Source organism: Peromyscus maniculatus, chromosome 6 (genome assembly GCF_049852395.1).
Source record: "Peromyscus maniculatus bairdii isolate BWxNUB_F1_BW_parent chromosome 6, HU_Pman_BW_mat_3.1, whole genome shotgun sequence".
Taxonomy (NCBI): Eukaryota; Metazoa; Chordata; class Mammalia; order Rodentia; family Cricetidae; genus Peromyscus; species Peromyscus maniculatus.
This window is the reverse complement of record NC_134857.1, coordinates 15,130,103-15,150,560: the sequence shown is the minus strand read 5'-3', so window position 1 is coordinate 15,150,560 and position 20,458 is coordinate 15,130,103. Positions and strand designations below refer to the sequence as shown.

General features: G+C 36.9%; 1 protein-coding gene across 11 annotated transcripts in view; it reads right to left on the bottom strand.

Moving 5' to 3' along the window:
• Positions 1-338: 338 nt before the first annotated feature.
• Nlgn1 (neuroligin 1) overlaps positions 339-20,458 on the bottom strand; it is an 891,533-nt gene continuing 871,413 nt past the window's right edge. For 5 of the 11 annotated variants that reach the window (XM_076573976.1, XM_076573980.1, XM_076573977.1 and 2 more), the window contains 3 exons: positions 6,894-7,106; positions 2,657-3,446; positions 339-1,496 (listed from right to left, as the gene is read on the bottom strand). In XM_076573976.1, coding sequence (XP_076430091.1) covers positions 674-1,496; positions 2,657-3,446; positions 6,894-7,106 — 1,826 coding nt within the window. In that variant the 3' untranslated portion in view covers positions 339-673. The remainder of the gene's footprint in view (positions 1,497-2,656; positions 3,447-6,893; positions 7,107-20,458) is intronic. The other 6 variants (XM_076573973.1, XM_076573975.1, XM_006971181.4 and 3 more) reach the window with 3 other exon arrangements.

Here is a 20,458-nt window from a genome sequence, read left to right as displayed (position 1 = left end):
GGCTTAATCAGCAGCACAGCCACCAAGCATATAAATTATCATGCACATCGTGCTAAAAATATCCAGTCTCCTTGATCCCCACGCCTTAGCACTGACAGCACTTATGTGGTAACGTGGTACCTGCCAGTCTTTAAACCTCCTTGTTTTACTGGCAGTTGTCAGCATGAGCCTTTGCTATGCCATTAACAGCGTCAGTACTCTGTGTACTTATGCAAATATGGTCTACACAATAAAAGGGCTCCAAATGAAAACTGACGGAAATTATCTGACATTCCATTGGTGTGTCCCTTGTGCATATTCATAGTTGATTTTATTTTTGTTTTTCTTTTTTTTTTTTTAAGTATTTCAGACACAGTACTTTCCTGTTTGGTGTTCCACATGCCTAACTCCAGTATGCAACTTAAATCTTCAACAAATTAATTCTTGAATGTGAATGAAAAAGTATCATTCAGAACAATTGCTTCAAGCAATTGAAATTTTTTTTTAAAGTTGATTCATGTGTATATCTATATACAATTCATTTTTCAAAACCCCCATAGTTCTTGATATGTATATTCACATAATATTCCTCCTTAGTTAAATAGTGAGTCTTCCAAGTTGAAAGCCAAGGAATCTTCAATAATCTTTTACTGTACTCCATCAGAAAAAAAATCAGTTTGTCTCTCTCATCTGGCTATACCCTGGTTGTTGAATGTGAATGGGGGTGGGGGTGGGGATGGGGCAGTGTATTGTTCTGTCCTCCAGTAAATGTGTTGAATGTGTGTAAGGGCTGAATCCCTGGTATAGTGTTGGGAATCATTGTGATGGTGTTAGGTGTCATTAAAGGAACATCATCAGGTGACCTCCTCATTGCTAGGGTATAATCTGGGGGGCAGGCGGTCCGAAGAACCACCTCGTGTGGATGAATGGACTCACACTCATGATCCAAGTCAGTGTGCTTCATTTGGAGGGACATGATTTCTTCTTCTGGAGCATGGGTCAGGTCATTGGTGGTTGTGCGCTGAGGGCTGCACCTCCGGTGGACGTCATGTCTTCTCTTATCCTTCTTGTAGTACAGGGCTGCAAAGGCCAAGATGTTCAGAAACAGCAAAGATGCCCCCACTGCAATGGTGACACTCAGCTCTGTGGAGTAGTCCCTCTGATCCACTGAGAAGGGACTGGGTTGTTGTTTGGGATCATCCTGTTTGGCAGTGGGAAAGGCTGATGTCACAGGTGTGGAATTTTTCCTTGTAGGTCTGAGAGTGATGTCTGTGGATGGCACTTTAGTTGTTGTCGAGGTATACTGAGAAATGTCATTGAGATTATGCAGATGAGGTACCAGCTCCAACCAGAGATTTACCTTATTGGCTCTGTAATGCTCTTTGACTCTTGGTTTTAATCCAATATGGAGATAAAGTTGGTCTTTCTGGGAATATCTGGTCCATGCTACTTCTTCAAAGCGGTTGGGTTTGGTATGAATGAATTTTGTGTCTTGAGGAACTGGTTGATTTGGGTCACTAGGAAAAGGGGTAGAAAGACAAGAAAGAACCTATGAGGACACACATGATTTACTCTTTTTCTTAGTCAAAACACTATGTTTAATGTCTAATTGAAGAGTTAGCTCAGCAAAACATTAGATTATGTTTTAACATTAACTTGCCTCAATTTAGAAATTGTTAAAAAATGACGTATATGATAATGCAAAGCTAGTAAGTTTCACATTCTTGTTCCCTGTTCATTTAGAGATGAACTACCATCTATTCAAAGTGATTTTAATTATTTTAGGTCCAGAAAAAAAGGCTCAGCAGTGGATGTGTTTTCTGGACAAGCTTGCCAGCATGACTTCAATTCCTAGAAACAATCTAAGGGTAGGCAGAAGGAACAAACTCAATGAAAGTTGTTCTCTAACATCTACAAGTACACCACAGCATTTCTTCTCATGAATATATAACATATGTATACAAACACACACACACACATCATAGTAAACAAAGATTTTAAAAAATTAATAAATTAATGTTCACATAATATGTTTGACTTTTCTCAGAGGCAGTGTAACAGAAATATTGCAACGAAGAGTGAATTCTGGATTTGGGACTGGCATATGAAGAGATGTATGTCATCACAGTGCTTACCTACCCTACATAGGAGTATCTATATGAAGCTGCCAGAAGCTCAGGTTTCTTTCTGTGTTCAGTGAGATCCATAGAATCCAAGATGAATATTTAAAATACATACAGTATTATGAACTGGTAAGTACTAGGAAACAATGTTCATCACTGCTGAAAACAGTGATGCTCTGACCTATGCAAGTGAGAAGTCAAAGTAATATAGTCATGGAGCAATGAAATAAAGATACAAGTATTTCTTAATAAACTTTTAAAATTCGAAAGTAGTAAGGTAATAACTGTTTGAAGCACTACAATATAGAAGTAATTTCTAATATGAAGTCAATATGCTGCTGGTGTTGATCAACTACATTGGACCAGGAATATATAGCATAGTAATGGAGTATGTGTTCTGGCATGTGAAAGTTTCTGGTATCATAGAGCAAATAAACAAACATACAAAACAAAAATATTTTAGACAAGTTAAGTACTTATGCACATTCTTTAAGAATACTTAAAAGGGTATTGGTTATTAAAATTATACCAAAGTTCATTTCTCAAATACATACCCTGTTTTAGCAAAATTCGTCCAATATGTCATTACCACTGCACTCAACATCACATCATTCTTGGAGAAATTGCAAGGAAACAACTCTGTAGGGCCAATCATGGGGATTCCCAACACATAGGGAACCTCATCTCCATGAGCTGCATCAGCCCAAGTTGGAACTTGATCTGTTTGGCAATGATGATAAAAGGCATAGAAGTATGTAGGTGAACCAAAGTTTGAGTGAAGGTCTGCTGTAGCCACAGCTGGTGCTACCCACTGATGGTCTGTAAACAAAGCCAACAACGTCTTCCTTCTAGTTTCAGGGTTATGGCGATCAGCCCAGTCAGTATACATGAATTTAATGGTTTCTCTCAAAACATCTTTGCCTTCAGGATATCCATATAAATTATCAACAAAATTAGAAACAGCAAAGTCAAAATCACTGGCTGATATACCATCATCACTATCTACTATATTTTCAACAAACTTCAACCCTTCTCCTTGGTTAACTCCTAACATTATATCATAGTTGAGGAACTCTCCTTGTTCCATCAGTATCTGAGGATCATCCGGTATTACATCACCATCGATCACAGGTCCAAAGGCTATGTGGTATCGTGCTGGTTGAACATCTTGATCAACAAGTTCTTTGTAAGGCTTCTTCTGCAGGCATTCCACTAACTCTACCGTATCTGACACATTGCAGCCAACCTTTGTGGCCAGCATTCTAGCATATTTTGCAGGCTGGAAACTAACAGCCCAGCTGGAAAGAGCTGTTCCACTCTGAGCTATTGCTCGTTGAAAAAGTCCTATGGGGAAATCAACAGAGAGTTTTAGGTGATCGTTGAAGAATTTTATGGTCCCAAATTAACATCTTATATTTTAGACATGTGTATAATATCCCAAGTACAACTCAAAACACAGATACTTTATGTCTAAGAGAAGGTACATAAAGTTATCCCCAGGGTATAAAACAACAAAGAAGTGGATCCAGGTCTTATATTTACAGCAGAATTCGCTTTGGGATTCAAAATTTTGCAGTCTCAAAGACACAGTAAGGAGAAGAGTGAAGTTGGAAAGCATGGGTATTTAAAGGACTCAAATATTTTAGTTGATGAGTATTGGATATGATCATTAACAATGACAGGATAAAGCCAATTCTCCCTTCTTCCTCCTCGCCAGGTTGTATTGTCTGTTAGCAACATTTCTTTCAATTTGGCTGCATATCTGTCTTCACTCAAAATGATTGTGTAGTGCTTGTTTTAACTAGATTTTATTTGAAAAAATTATTGTTTGAGCCTCACATAGATATAGGAACTAGGGATGTGTCAATACCCTGGGGATGTCCCTGATATCACACAAAACAGAATATAACTTATGACATACTATTTCTAGATCTCTTTGCCAGATATTGTATGATGAATATCTTTCTGAAGAAGACAACCTAAGAAGTGGCTTCACTAAGTTAGAGGGAAAACATCAGCAGGAACAGTGTGAAGGGAGTAATTCAACTTTTTCTACTGCTGAATGTATGCTGCTGTATTTTATCACAGAATATTATATATATATATATATATATGCTTGTTTTTTTTATTTGATTCACTTAAGGGCTATAAATTATGGCTCCACATGCAGCTTGGGAACAGATGTATGCTATTAATATTTACAAATACATTTGATTCACTGGATATTTGCTAATAGCATTCTTTTAAAACATATAGGTTATCTATTTTATTTAAAAATTCATGTTTATTATCCACTTCCAGATTTGGGTATGTTTTCATTCATTTAAAAAACATGCTCAATCAGTCATATATGTTAAGGAGAAAATAGTTCTTTACACAAAATGTGAAAGTCATGTCTGAATTGGTTTCAGAGTTCTCTCCTTACATGTATGTATATTTACATATGTCATTAATGTGTTTCTAGGTAATTTTAAAAACACTCAAAAGCTTAAACAATATTGAATTAATTTTTGTTGTTGTTGTTGTTTTTTGGTTTCTTGAATCCCTTTTGCTTTGATAGGGCAAAGTTCACCAGAGCAAATTATAGACATTTTGGCAATGTAACAAATGTAGAGACTGTTGATACTTGAGCAGAAGAATACTTTACTAAATAAAGTATTTATGATTAAAATAAATCTGATTATTTAAAAAATGGTATTCCTTCCCATCTCAGGTACTCAGTGACATTAAATATATCAAAAATTATTTATCATATTATATTAAATATCACTTGAAACATGGTGACTAGATGACCCCAGGAAAGCCACTTATTTTATTGTTGATGAGAAGGCTTTGTTAAATGTATGTGAGAGGTTGGTGATTCCTGGAAGCTACATACCTGAGAAGTATGGAACCCTTCATTGGATTTATAGCCTCAAAAATTCAGGTCTGCCTTGGGGGTAGAGACTATTTGAGAATTTCAGGGAATTGTCTATGCCCTTCCAGGGAGGGCTGGCAGCTCTTGAGAGGGGTTTTAAACTAGACCAAACTCAAGTCCATGTCAGACACAGATGTATTTCCTTAAGGGGTGTGATGGAAGGGGGCACTCTCAGCTGTGTGCTGAACCATTTACCTCTGCTTACTGCCAAGTGATGAGCACCTGCTGAACTGATGTGTCTCCTTATCCAGTGCTCTTGTGATACTGGCTGACACTGGTATTGGGCCCACATTTGATCAAATGATCCCAAGAGTTCTGTGTAGGTTGCCTGATGCTAACTTAACTAAATATTAGCACTTATTTCATACTAAGAATGGGAGAATCTAATTTGCTTAATTAAAAAACTCTAACTTTATCGCTTCAAAATAAGCAATTTTATTATAGAGCAGTATATCTACTCAATTAAAAATGTTACATCATTATCATCATGTTATTTCAAATCATAAACCTACTGTTGTTAAATGAGAAGCCATGTAAACCATGATAATAAGTTAAGGCTATATGAAATGTGACCTACTTACTAATGATGGGCTATTCTCTTAGAATTCCAAATTATCTTTGATAACGAAAACTGTATTATGAGTTCACACTGCCTGTTCTTGAGGATAGAGAGGTGTCTCAGTGTTAGGAGCATATAATAATGCATGCTCTTGCTGAGGACAGAGCTCAGTTCCCAGCACCCTTTTCCAGTGACTTGCAACCACCTGTACCTCTTATTTCCAGAGACTCTGTTGACAGTAGCCTCTGTGGACAGTGGCATTTATATAAATATAGCACCCCTTCACACACATATCCATAATTACAAATTACAAAAGTAAATATTTTATTTTTGGAAACTGAGATTGTATGAATTTCGCTTGACAATGAATAACTTGTTTTCCTCATACATACAATAACAAGGAAGTAGAAAATCAAAGATGTTCTTTGCTGATGAATATTCTGTTTCCTTCTTTGTTGCATATAAATAATAGCCAGAAAGTACTTGCTTTGTGAGTTTCTTCAAATAGCTCTTCTGTTCTAACATTTAATAATGGAATTGTAATCCAGTCAATAATGGAATTGTAATGAGTGACTGAATGCCTGGTAAGATGGCAGGCACTTTAGAGAAAGTACTCAAAGTCAGAAAATGGAAATAAAAATATTTTGTGGACTAAAGAAGAATAGTGCTCCAGGCCACTTTGCCAAGCTTTAGATGGGGAAAAAAACCAACCAAACAAAATTGATTTGAAAATAAAAAAACCACAAAACCAAATGTTTTTGTTTGTTTGTTTGTCTGTTTGTTTGTTTGTAATCAAAGGCTCTACTAGTGACCTCAATGCTTTGACAATTTTGGATCACGCATGCAAACTAATCAAATATCCATTCTTTTCTTAGGTAACAGGAAGAATCACATGTTTCCAGACAAACTAGTTTTTGACTGCCTCATTAGTTCCATACTAATAAATCGCTTCAAGTATCACTATCCCTATTTTTAAAATACTTGATTTTGATTACTGATACGCAGAAAGGACAGTGTTGAGAGTTCCTCTTGCTTCCCCTCAAGTCACCCTTTAGCAAAAAGGAAAATGACTGTAATGCTAAATATTATGAAGTGGACTTGGAAGAGCATCTTACCCAGCTTCACGGAAGACAGAGAAAAGAGTCTGACAGAAACGTAAACATGCACAGAAAGACTAAAGAAATAGCTTTAAACAGTTACTAAACCCAACCTAACACTCAGTTGGAACAAAGAAATATCTACACAGCATCACGTAGTACTGATGGTGGTGGCATGCAGACACCAAAATTGTCAAAATTTGCAACCTGCATAATACCTTTGGTTGAATTGCTCCAACGGTTACCTTCAGAATAATGGGATAAAGTCAGCAGATTGACACATGAACCCCCAGCGCCTGATCCAAACACAGTGATTCGCAAGGGGTCACCACCAAAGAACCCAATGTTCTCGCTAGTCCATCTTAGAGCCTGGATGAGGTCAAGGAGCCCGTAGTTTCCTTTGGCAGCCTGATCCCCTGTGCTCAAGAAGCCTGGAACACAGAAGAAGAAAGAAACCTTAGGACAATTGTTGCAGTTAATATGAATTAAACTTACATCAAGTTTAAGTTTGTATGAGTCTTCTCCCGATCACCACGAAAGTCAAGTGCTTTAGTCAAAAGTGTTTCTAGTTAGATAAAACTATAATGACAACAGTGGAGGCAAGTATATTGTAGAAATCAAGTCCTAGTTGCAGAATGTCCAGGATCACTCAGTCAAGCTGCATTGCTACTCAGTTCTAGTTCGTGTATGTTTGAGGAAATCTCTTTATCTATCATCTATTATCAACCCATATATAACAACTATATTTAGTACCTCTCTTTATTATCTAATTTATCTGCCTATCATCGATCTATACATATAACTATAACTTATCAAACTATCATCCACCTATCTACTAACTACTTAGTTTTCAACTACTTTCCTATTATTTGCTATTTATCTGTATCTATTTATATGTTGATTGATATATTTACCATCTATCCATTTTTCTTTCTTTTTCTTTATCATCACAATCATTATCTACCTATATCTATTGGTCCACTGATCACTGTAGATATCTAATCTTTTTGAAGACAAATAGTTGCAATGTATTATTGATGGTATTCGAGTTTTATTTTAGGGAAAATGATGGCCCCTTTTATTATTAACTGCAACTAACCAATCAATTGCATCTCCTCAGACTAAGTAGTATGGATTATCCAGAGTCTGGGAAAGATGCTACATCCAGCATGGGATACCTGAGGGGGAAAAAAATCTACGTACACTATGTTCTTATGTCTGTTAACTTTATTCCTCTAAGACAAAATTCTATCTATACAGGTACAGCTCTGTCAGGCATTCAGGGCAGGAATAACTCTAGATACACCAAGCTCCTTGTCCATCTACTTTATTTCTCTGGGATGAAATCCTGTCTACATAGCTTCAGTTCTGTCCTGACACTCAGTTCCTCTTTGTCCTCACTTTTACAGCCCTCTCATAGTCTTGCTAATAACTAAGCTCTTATGCTTCCAGCCTCATCTTTGTCCTCTGTTTCTTCACCCTCCATCTCTACTTGTTCTCTACTCATGGCTCTGATGAACTCTACACGAGTTCCGCCTTACCATCTACAAAACCTCTTTGTTCTTCTTTTCTCCCTGGTCATGCTGTTCTGTCTGCCTCTACAGAAAATGCCTGTTCCTTTTTCCCCTGTTCATGTGATTCTTTGCCTCCTCAGGAATGTTGCTCCACCCTACCTTCCACCTTGATATGTAAAAACCTCTTTGTTCTCTGTCAGTTTCTCTGGAGAGCCCCTAGGCCTCAAGGCAAAAGGATGCTGTGAGCTTCATTTGCACAAGAAACAAAGCTATGCATCTAAGCCTGCTTAGCTTTGCCTACATGACCTTATCCAAGTACTGGCCTGAGCAGGAAGTTCACACACACACACACATTCTATGGGAATTGTGAGTACAAGAAAGGCACAGTGAATATTAAGCTGTGTATCACCAAACAGTCCATGCTAGATGGCTTTCTTGACTATTGGCCTGATCAAGGTATAGCTTTGAAAGACAACTGGACTCCTTATAACATATTCTTGTGGCTCACCATGCAGTAGAATGACACGTTTATATGAGTCCTTTGATTCTTGATGCAATCATCAAACTCTACCCTTGGATTCATCCAGGGGCACAAAATAAGTATTTAAGTTAAATAAATTGATGCCCTGAAAAATACATGGTTTGCTAATTACCAATAGCCTCGGTGGAATTCTTTTCTATCCTGTTATCCATTGACATATTCATTTAAATTTCTTTTTTCATTGAGTGAGCTACTACATCCATCAGAGCAGAATAACTTCAGATAACTGTAGCTAGAACTTCATGTTGAACTGCCTGATTATGGTCTATCTTCAGGGGGACTTAATTTTGCAGCATTCTGAAAGCACTACTTACGTTCTTGAATAGATTTCCCCTTGGTGTCACTTAAGTCACTCTTAATAAATCATCACAAACCTCATCTGCCCTTCCCCATCATTCACTGTTAAGTCCTGGAAAAGGTGACTATGTATGTCCTCACACAATGACATATTATTGTTGTGTAAAATAGAACCACAAGGACTACAAAACAATCTATTTTCCATTTTCAAGGAGAAGTAGAGATACCCCATACCCCATTCAGATATCTAATTTATGAGTATGTAGTCTAAAAAACATTCAGCATTTATTTTTAACACTTGCAATTTTAAGGCTGTCAAAGTTCATGATGGCAGTTACGTTCACAATTATTTTACTGTCCACCATAATCTACAAAGTACTTTATCAAATTGTATACAGGTAATGTCATTCTCACTCAAAAACTCCTTTTATTAAAAACTAATTCTAATTGTTGTCTTGATGGTGGAAGACTGGTTCAACTGGTCTGACCAGATCTATAAAACAGCTCTACCTTCAATTAGCCATTCATAAGATCGAGAATCTAACAACTATGACTATTATCAAATGTCAAAGAGAAACCAGGCAACTGAACATAGACCCATGTGTACTAGAAATAGGAAAATTAGATCCAGGTTAATATAAATCATGCAAGGAAAAATAAGCAAAGGGTGATAATTATTGCATTAGAGATAATGACTGAGGCTATTGCTGTTGAGAGCTCTCTGAAACCAAGGGAACATGGGGATGTAGAGATTATTGGTGACCCCATATACAATCTACAAGAAAAAGCAGGGAATGTGTAGAAGGAAAAGTCAAGTGTTTCACTAAAAATAATAAGCAACCAAAAACAACAAAAGTTTTCAAGGAAGAACTCAAAACTCAGAAGATGTTCTGTTTTGTTTAGGTGTCATCTAGAATGTGAAAGATGGAAGATGTCAGTGATTCTGCACTGTAGATGGGTTTATTCTTCTTTTAGGCATGAGACCCATATTTGAATATATTATTTTCTAAAAATGTTAAATGCAATGTAATCATTTATTTTGCGTTGATGTTATATTCAGGTTATAAAGTTGAAGGAAGGAATTTACAGTATTTATTATTTCTGTTGCCTATATACATAAGACCACACCATCTTCTTTTTATTTAGGAATACTTCAGAATGGAGATACTGCAGAGAATTAACTAGCTAGCCTTGTAGGCAGCAGACTTCTCAGGATAGTGAGACATTTTGTAAGGACATAGAAACATGGACCAAAAGAATTAACTCATTGAGGATCTTCTGTCTTAAACATCTAAGACTTAGCAACATTGGATTAAAACTGCAGGTCCTTCTAGAAACTTGAGCCCCCCACCTCACGAGTTGCCAGACCTGGTCAGTTCTTCCTCTGCACTGTCTCTGGATACTACATCAATCCTCACATAAGTGGCTCCTCTTAAACTTCATCAAGTTGGACATTGTGGTAGTTTGAATGTGAAATATTCTTCAGTGGCTCTTGTTTTTAAATATTTGGTCTCCTGATTGTGGTGCTGTTTTGAGACTTGTGGAACATTTAGGAAGTGAAACCTTGCTGGAGAAAATTAAGTCAGTGGAAACAAGTCTTGAGGTTTGATAGCCAAGTCGCATTTCTTGTTTGCCCTCTTCTATACTGTTGATAGATGTGACCAGACATCTTATGTTCCTGTTGCTGTTTCTTCCACATCATGACGGACTATATTCTCAATACATAACTGAAAGTAAACCCCTACTCTTTTCAATTCCTTTCTTTTTGTAAAAGAAAGGTCTTTAGTATAGGCATATAAGAACAAATGGTTAAAAACAAAGCAAACACACAAAAACAAACAAAAAAAACAAAAACAAAAAGATCCAGACTCCACAATAGGAGGAGGGAAGTGGTTAGAAAGCTGGATATACACAGCAAATAACAAACTAGATCCTTATCTTGCACGATATGCACCATTAGTTTTTCTAATGAATTAAAAACTTAAGACTCTTGAACTATTAGAATAAGCCAGAGGAAGAGATATTTAGAACACTGGACTTGGGGTTGGAAGGATGGCTCAAGGGTTAAGAGCACTTACTGCTCTTGAAGAGAACTGAGTTGGTAATAAGCATACATGTGGTGGCTCTCAATTGCCACTAAGTCCAGTTCTAGAAGGTCTGACATCCTTTTCTGAGTTGTGGCTTGAAGGGAGTGGCACAATTAGGAGGTGTGGCCTTGTTGGAGTAGGTGTGGTTTGTTGGAGGAAATGTGTCAATAGGGGGTGGGCTTTGAGATCTGAGAAGCTCAAGCCTGGCAAGTGTCACTTTCACTTCTGCTGCCTGTGAATCAAGATGTAGAACTCTCAGCAACCTCTCCAGCACCATCTCTGCCTACACACTGTCATGCTTATCATCATGACAATAATGAACTAAACCTCTGAAACTCAAAGCCAGCCCCAATTAAATGTTGTCCTTTATAAGAGTTTCTAGGCTTATGGTATCTCTTCACAGCAACAGAAACCCTAAGACATCTGGTCTTCGTGGGAATAGGTACACATATAGTTCATATACATATGTGCAGGCAAAACACTCATAGAGAAAAATATAATGAATATTTAAATCAGAAATGCAGAACTTTTTCATCATTTCATGATTACACCAAAGCCAAAGCAACAAAATAGAAACAGATTCACAAGTGTATTGAAAAAACAGACTTAAAATTCAGCACACCAAAAGAAAAACTGGAAGAAAATAATTATAAAACATATTATTGCTATGTTATTAATGTCCATCTTATACAACAAAGTTCTACAACTGAACAGGTAAACGAAATCCCTCAGATATCATAATCTATAAATGAAAAAGACACCAAATCCACCTCTTTTTCTAGTTGTACTTCAGTTGCTATGATAACATATCCTGAAAGAAGCAACGTAGGGGAGAAAGAGTTTATTTCAACTTACAATTCCAGGTTACAGTCCATAATTGTGGGAAGTAAAGGGAGGAATTTTGAACAGCTCACCACATTATATTCACAGTCAAGAACAGAAAGAACTGAATGCAGGTATGCTTACTTGCTTGCCTGCTACACTCAGCTGGATATCACCACTCATACATAGTTCAAGACTCCCTGCCTAAGGAATAGTACCACACAAAGTAGGCTTACTCTTCTTTATTAGTTGACTTAAGACAATTCTTCCCATATTTGCTCTAGGCCAACATAATGTATACAGTTTGTCCTTGAGATGCTTTTTTCACGTGATTCTAAGTTATGTCAAGTTGACAAAGTTAACCATATATCCAAAGTAGATAAAGAAATTGCAAATAACCATATAACATGTTATCATCAGTAATCATTAAAGAAGAGAAAGTTCACAGTGAAATGCCACATCTCCTTGGCTTGCTATAATAAAAATAACAGAAAATATTTCTTTTTGGCACGAATGCTTGGAATTTGAAGCCATTATATTGGTGAGAATGAAAAGTAGTTGATTCGTTATGAAAATAAGTATAGATGTGCCTCAAAAACTAAAAACAAATACAATACTGCATAATTTAACAATGTCTTTTCTGCTTATGTAATTCCCAAAGACATGGAAATCCATGAGTATCATAGAATTGTTCACAATAATGAAGGGCTAAAATATCCTCCATGAATGCATAATTACCAATAGATGTAGAAAATGTAGACAATAAAAAAATATGGCAATACATTTTGCAGCTAATCTTATCCTACAACATTGAAGAGCCTCAAAATATTTTCTAAAATGATCAAAACAATAGAAAGTAAGAAAGTATGACAAATGTCTAAGTGAAAAGAGGAAAGGAAATTCAGTGTCTAATAGGTACAAAATTTCATGAGTATAAGATAAAAAATATTGGAAATCTGTTAATACCAATAATCAACTTAATACTAAGTGAACAAACTTTGAAGTGACTGTGGTGATGAGTTTGATGCCTTTTAAACTATAATAAAAATGTAAGGTCTTTTTAGAGCAGTGAATACACGGAACATCATTTAGCCACCCACCGTGTATATATAGCGTCTGTGCTGTTGTGTTCTCTTGGAAGTTACTTAAAGTCTTCTAAGAATAAAACAAATGACAAAGTTACAGCAATGTGCTTTCTGAATGTTTGTTCCTGGAAAAAATCTTCTATGGAAATAAAGCTGAAGTCTTTATATAAAAAAAAAACTTGGTGATATTTCCAATATTTTATAACTTGGTGAGTTTATTTATTATAAGGCCATAACTATTTTAAATGACTTTTCTTTGGGAAGAACAAACAGCCTGAGCTACTGGCCAAAGTTACTGTTGTTGACATCAGAGCTTATATATTCGGGGGGGGGGGGAATAAACTACCTTGACATTCCCATAAAGAAAGTACCTATAGGTTGTTTTCGTATTTTGTTTGATTTTCAGTTTGAAAATTTTAAAACTTCACTGTCTTCAAATTAAATGGATCAGATTAATCCTATATTACACTTATTTTTAAACCTGTGATACTTCAATAAGAATATTAATTTTAACTAATTTATTCTGAACATATATATGAAGATATGGGAGGGGAAAAAGGGAGGGGGAGAAGAAGGAGGAGTAGGAGGAGAAGGAGGAGGAGGAGGAGAAGGAGAAGGAGGAGGAGAAGGAGACATAGAAGAGGAAGAGGAGGCAGCCCCTTGGAGGTACTTAGGTCTCAATCATGTGTACCATTTTTCTTTCAAGAACGGCCCCAAAAGTCAGAAGTGGTTATGCAGTGCACATCCATAACTCTAACATTAGAGGACAGGGATTACAAGATCCAGGAGTGCCTGGATATATATATATATATATATATATATATATATATATATATATATATATATATATATATATATAGTACTTAGAGGAATAACTCTGAACACCAGCTTTTATCAAAATTTGTCCTGTTCTGAACTCCATGTTAAGTCTTGTTGGTTGCGTTTTGTAGTTTGCTTCTTAGCATTTTGAAAAAGATCTCTTGCAGCTCAGGCTTTTCTTGTCTTCTACACTACACATATTAGAATTAAGGGCAGTTTGTTCCCACACCCAGTTTAAATGGGGTTCATTGAATAGTTAGAATGTAGCTTCTACATATTTCTCTCTTTCCTCCTTTTCCCTTCCCTGGGTCCAGTTCTTTCCCATCCAGTGTGAAATCACATGTTACAATTATTAGACTCGAACAGTTTGTTAGTGTGCCTTTGCTTTATTGAACTGGAGTTTCTGAGGAAGACAGAATAGCTATTATATAGGATGCTCCTTAATTTAGAGTTTATTTGAAATTTCTTTACAACTATATTCAGATTAAGATTTTTGTCAAAAGACCAGTGAAATAATATTGTGTCATATTAATGGTTCCTGATGTGCCCATTGACTACTTGGTTATTGCAGTAACTTTCTATGTTCCTCTGCTTCACCATTTTAATTTTCCCCTATGTGGGAAACATGTATGAAATAAGAGTTTGTTAGCTTCCTCCTTTTCATCATTTGTACACATTCATATTTATAGAAGTTGATGGTTCTTTTCTGAAACAAGTACTGACTTTATCTTTCATTTTATTATTAGAATTGGCCACATAGAAGCTTCTTGTCTTTCCTGAATGTATTTTACTTAACAGTCCATTCACTCACATCATTGTGGATTCATGGCCTCTTCTTTCATTTGAGCTTATTAAATCTTATGTTCTTCTTCATTTGAGTTTATTAAATCTTATGCTTAATGTAGCATGAATCTTAGAAGGTCTTATTAATAAGAAAAAGCCCGGAGCCAGGTATTGGGGTGAACGCTGCATGATCAGAGAAGCTGAACAAGCCACAGCTACCTCACCTCGTCAGTTCCTCAGCTGATCCTGTTTCCTCAGACTGGAAGCCTCTGAGTCCTTATCCAAATGAATTTCAGTTGAACTGCTCAAAAGCCTGAATGCTTAACCAGCCAAATGCTTCTAGTTTCTGGTCTTCAGGCCTTATATACCTTTCTGCTTTCTGCCCTCACTTCCTGGGATTAAAGGCTCACTTTCTGGGATTAAAGGCATGGGTCACCATGCTTGGCTATATCCTTGAACTCACAGAGATCCAGGTAGATCTCTGTCTCTGGAATGCTAGGATTAAAGGCGTGCACTGCCTATCCTTTATGTTTAATAGTATGGCTGTTTTGTTCTCTGACCCCAGATAAGTTTATTAGCATGCACAATATTTTGGGGAACACAATATCACTACAACTTAAGTCAACCCAAATTTAGGCAGTGAGAGCCTTTTAGCCTTGGCAATAGGAACTTTGGGTGAATCCTTTGCTATAGCATAGCATTCATGAATTCTTCTCTGCAGAATACCTGGGATCTTTGACTTGATAACATGGCTAAATCATACTAAAGCACATCCTACATGCTGTTTTCAGGAAAATTCAAACAGTGCATCTTCTCCTCAACACTTGGCTTAAGGCTTAAGTTATAGTTATTTGTTTTTTCATCTCACTAACAGAGTAATGTGACTGTTTCTAAGTACTTTTACTGTTAGAAATAGTTAATAATATAAATTACAGGAAATAATTAACCATACATTTCTTTTTATGCCTGGCATAACTATATTTTTAACTGAACTGTCCTGTATTTATAGTTACAAGGAAATCAGCCACCATTCTTGATGTTACTCAGACACAATCACCAAAGATATAACTAAATACCCAGAAGACAAAATGACTGAATATTATATGTTTATTTTCTTCTAATACAAGTATGGTACAATTATGGACTATTTCTTCTTGGCTCATTTCTGCTTTTAGATTGTACTTTGGCCCCAGCTCTTGGCTCTGTTTTGGAAGGTTATTGAGTCTCTAGGAAACAGAGCACCACTGGAGGAAGTAAGTCATTCAGAACAGGCCTTGGGGCTGGAGAGATGGCTCAGCGGTTAAGAGCATCTGGCTGCTCTTCCAGAGGTCCTGAGTTCAATTCCCAGCAACCACATGGTGGCTCACAACCATCTGTAATGAGATCGGGCACTCTTTTCTGGTCTGCAGGCATACATGCAGACAGAACACTGTATACATAGTAAATAAATTAAATCTTAATAAAGAAGAAGAAGAACAGGCCTTGTTGTTATAGGCTGGCTATACACACTGTCTACTGTTTACTTCTTGACTGTAGATGCAATGTGAGCAGCTACCTCAAGATCCTGTTGTCTTGACTTTCCTTCCTTGTAACCCTGCAAGCTGTGAGCCGAATAAACTCATCTTCTCTTCAGTTGCTTCGTGTCAGAAATTTAGTCACAATAATGAGCCAAGATATACAACAATTATCCATCTTAATGGACATAACAGATTCAAAAGTGAGAACCAATAACAAATGTCACAACCCAACAAGTAGACAGACAGGGAAACATCAGAATAAATAAGGAAAGCTGTAATGCAAACAAAATCATCAAACTCTTCAATAATCATATCTCTGATAAGACTTAGATGCTAATTCAATTTTCTCATTTCTTGAATTTTGAATTATAAAGATATTTTTGAAAATGGACGTCAAATAGTTCCAGTTAGCATTTCCTAAAAGAAGAGCATGTAAGTCCTGTATCAGGGCTATATGGTCTGCATTCCAATGCTGCTGCCTAGTGTAAATACAAAGGCACCAGAACAGGAACCTATACTATTCTGAGCAAACCATTAATTTTATATCCAGTGTCAGCAGTGCCAGCAGTTAGCTTTTGGAAATCTTGTTTATCAATGCCAAAACAAATCTATGATATCTCTGAATTAATTATTAACAACCAACATAGTATTAAAAACTGGTGTAATATTTTGCTTTTGGATTGTACTTAAGATTAAGTAGCATGGTGATGTTGGTCCCAGTGATATGTTAACAATATTTCCCAAAGCCCATCACCCCTTTCTGCACTCAACAGGACCACCTGAGAGAAAATCATTTGTGTGTTTTCCTACTCCATTGGGAAGAATTTTTAAAAGCACCAGGGGCCCTAAAATCCCGATGGAAGCTAATGTGGGTCCTCAGCTCAAAGGGTCACAGAATGTCATCCGGTGACAAGAAATATTGAAACAAGTAGAAGATCAGTTTAGAAGATCGGAGTCTCCCTCAGGACACCTCACATTAAGCTCAGATGTGTAATTGAAAATAAATCTTTCATGTCTGGGTGACAAGTCTGAGGCCCTGTGCCGGGTGCAGTTTTCACTAAGAATTATGTTTTCCAGTTTGAAGTCACTGTCTTTTTCAGCAGATTTGACCTGCACGCCATCACTGGATGTCGATTGTCAGCGATTAGCAATTCAAGAAAGAACTGAACCTAATCTCTCTATTAATATACATGAGGTGAAATGAGGAGGAATTTGAGTCTCAAAGGCACAGAGACTAATGTTGCAAGTCGTGCAGCAAGGCGCACTCTCCCTGATCCATTCACAGAATCAAACCCTAGGGAGGGAGCATGGCATTGGCAGAGGCGGTACAAGAACAGCTGCTGAGGACTCAAGTGGTAATGTATCCCCAGCATTTCAGTGTAAGGAATCGATCTTCTTCAGAAGAAAAGGAACATTTGTCATTACACCACTTAACAAAGTGCATACAAATACACATTTTGTGTTTAATCTTTTGTTTACTCTGAGGGTGGAAGATGAGCAATGCTGAGGAGAAAGTACAGTTTTTAACTTGCTAATGTAACAACTTCTCAGTCACTTTATACCTCTGAGAAACCTGGTGTGCCAGCCTTCTTTGAGATTTATAGAGAACTGGGTAACAGATGAAAGTCAATTAATATAATGAGTTTGACAGAATCTCTCCCACTACTGTGTGTGTGTGTGTGTGTGTGTGTGTGTGTGTGTGTGTGTGTGTGTGTGTGTGTGATGTGTGTGTACATATGCATATGTTTATGTGTGTGTTGTATGCACATGAGTGTGAATGTTCTCACACCTCTACATGCACATATGAAGACCAGAGGAGGATGTTTAATGTTATTAATTAATACTCTATTATTCTCTGTCTTATTGCCTTGAGTCAGGAGCTTTCAGTGAGCTGGAGATCATTGTTTCAGATAGTCTGGCTAGACGAGAGCTCTTGGGCTCCTTTCGTCTCTGCCCAATAAACAGTACATGTCAGGTATGCAAAGCTGAGCTGGCATTTTACATGGGTACTTGGTATTTTATTCAGGTCTTACCTACTGAGCCATTCCCAAGTTCCTTGACTGAATCTTCTAAGAAACATAACTGATTAAATGCTACCATCTTCTATTTTCTAGGGAGTCTGGTAGAGAGGCAATTTACAAAATCTAAATGAGAGATGTCCCCCATATTCTGGAAAGTTATGTTTCTTCAGAGTTTTTCTTGACTATATTTTTTGATCTTCCTCAAGTCTCACCATGTATACATAGTTTATGATGAAGCTTTACTGACCTATCAGCAGAATGAGAAGTTCTTAAAAAGTCCCAAAGATCTCAAGGGGTAGGGGGATTTTGTTCCAAGTTCCAGTGTGACTGTGATGCATGCCGGTTTTTAAAGCTAGATGTCTAAAACATAAAGGTTGTGATGAATTCCTATAAAGTGTATTAGATCTAGCAGAACTTTTATTAATTAGAATGACCATATAATTTTAGAGGTGAGGAAGGCTTGGGTTCATAAGGATTTATACACTACCTATTCTCCATGGGCATTTTCTTGTCTTATAGTAGAGGTCTTAAAAAGGGAATGAACTAATGATATTGCTACTCAAAACATTCTGTGAAACAGGGTTTTCTAGACACGACAAGGCCATTGCACACATGAACTCATAGTAGTGGCTGTATTTGTATGCTCAGACCTGTATGAGATCAAGCCGGCCAAAAATCTCAGCATGAGTGAGGGAGGGGCATATGAAGTCCTATCCCTAGATGGAGAACTCCTGGCAATTGATGACAGCTGAGGAACGAAGATTTCATTTTCTTCACAATGTGATTCCTGAAGAATCCCATGGTCTAATGGATAACACTATATTCATGCACATATATTCCTAATTAAGTGGTATCAGAGAGTTTTAAAAGGGGCATGGGAAATTGAGAGGAAAAATAGGGAATATTGGAAGAGTTTTGGAAGGAGGAGTGAGGAACAAATTTGATAAAAACATGTTTTATGTGTGTATGAAATTCTCAAGCAATAAATTTAAAAACGTTTGTTTTGTTTTTCTGTTGGCACAGCAGCTGTACATGAATCTACTGCTGTTTTAGGGAGCAACTGCAGCTCCATAGTGACTGGGCCACTTCTCAGGCAGCAGCCTGGTGGGACTTAATACGTCTTGCCAGATCTGCCTTCTGCTTCTGCCACCAAATACCACCACTAAATCTCTATCATTCTATTTATCAATAAGACTCAGGAGTCAGAGGCTGGACTGAAAACCTGCTAGCTCAGAGAGGTTGAGGAGCAACTAGCTGACCGGCATCTCAGAAAGAGAGCATCCTTCTGCTCCTCCAAACCAAAAAAGACCACCACACTCAATGTCCCTCCCTACTGCTTCTTGGGCATATCCCTCTACTGTCTTGTACATGCCCTCTGACTCTCTATTATTTCTTTCTATCAACTAGTTGCTGACTCTACCACCTGACCCAATTTAATTAACATAAACATAAACTTGGGGTTCACAGTGTGATTAGATATCCTGCAACATATTTTTAAAAGAAAAAAATCGCTCAATTGTATCTACATAACCTTTCCCTTTTTCTTTCCCGAGGAGCTGTTTCCATATTTGCAGTTCTGTGTAACAGTGCCACGGTGCTACACCCTCTCCTTCAGTCTGTCTTTCAATCACCATTAACTTTTCTAGACAAGCAAAGATATTTTACTGTGCAAAACTCTCTACAAGAAAGAAACATGCAGAGCCAATTCTATATACCTTTATTGACTTGAAGTGAAATATTCTAATTTTTACCTACAAATTAATATTCTAGTTTTCATGAAAGAAAAAAATTGAATTTGAAAATGTAGACCAATAAAATCCTTTATCTTGCCTTTAAGGTTCTCTCTACCTTGAAAAAAAATTCCTTTATAAATGAACTTTATTTTTCTCACTGCTAAGAAATTCTTTCCAGAACTGAAATATCTGTCCAGTTGAAGGCAGTTTCCCATCTTCACTGTTCTCAGTGAAAGACAGAAGACACCTGGCAGGCTCCCCTGGCTGGATACTTACTGCGGATTCTTCCTTACTCTCCAGGAAAAATAATCTAATTCTTTTTTGTCTGCACTGCATGGAACTCTTTGAAAACCTCATATAAATGTATGAATAAGTAATGGTGGTAGATGGTTGTTGATCAGAGCCAAATTACAGTAGGTTAATTTGCAATTTATTTGAATGAAGTTAATTATAACAAAAGCGGGAGTATCTATTCTATACAAAATGGTGTACTTTGGGGTTTTTCATGCCAAAAGAACGTTATGTAGCTTGCAAAAAAAATCTTTCCATGAAGAACAAACAACA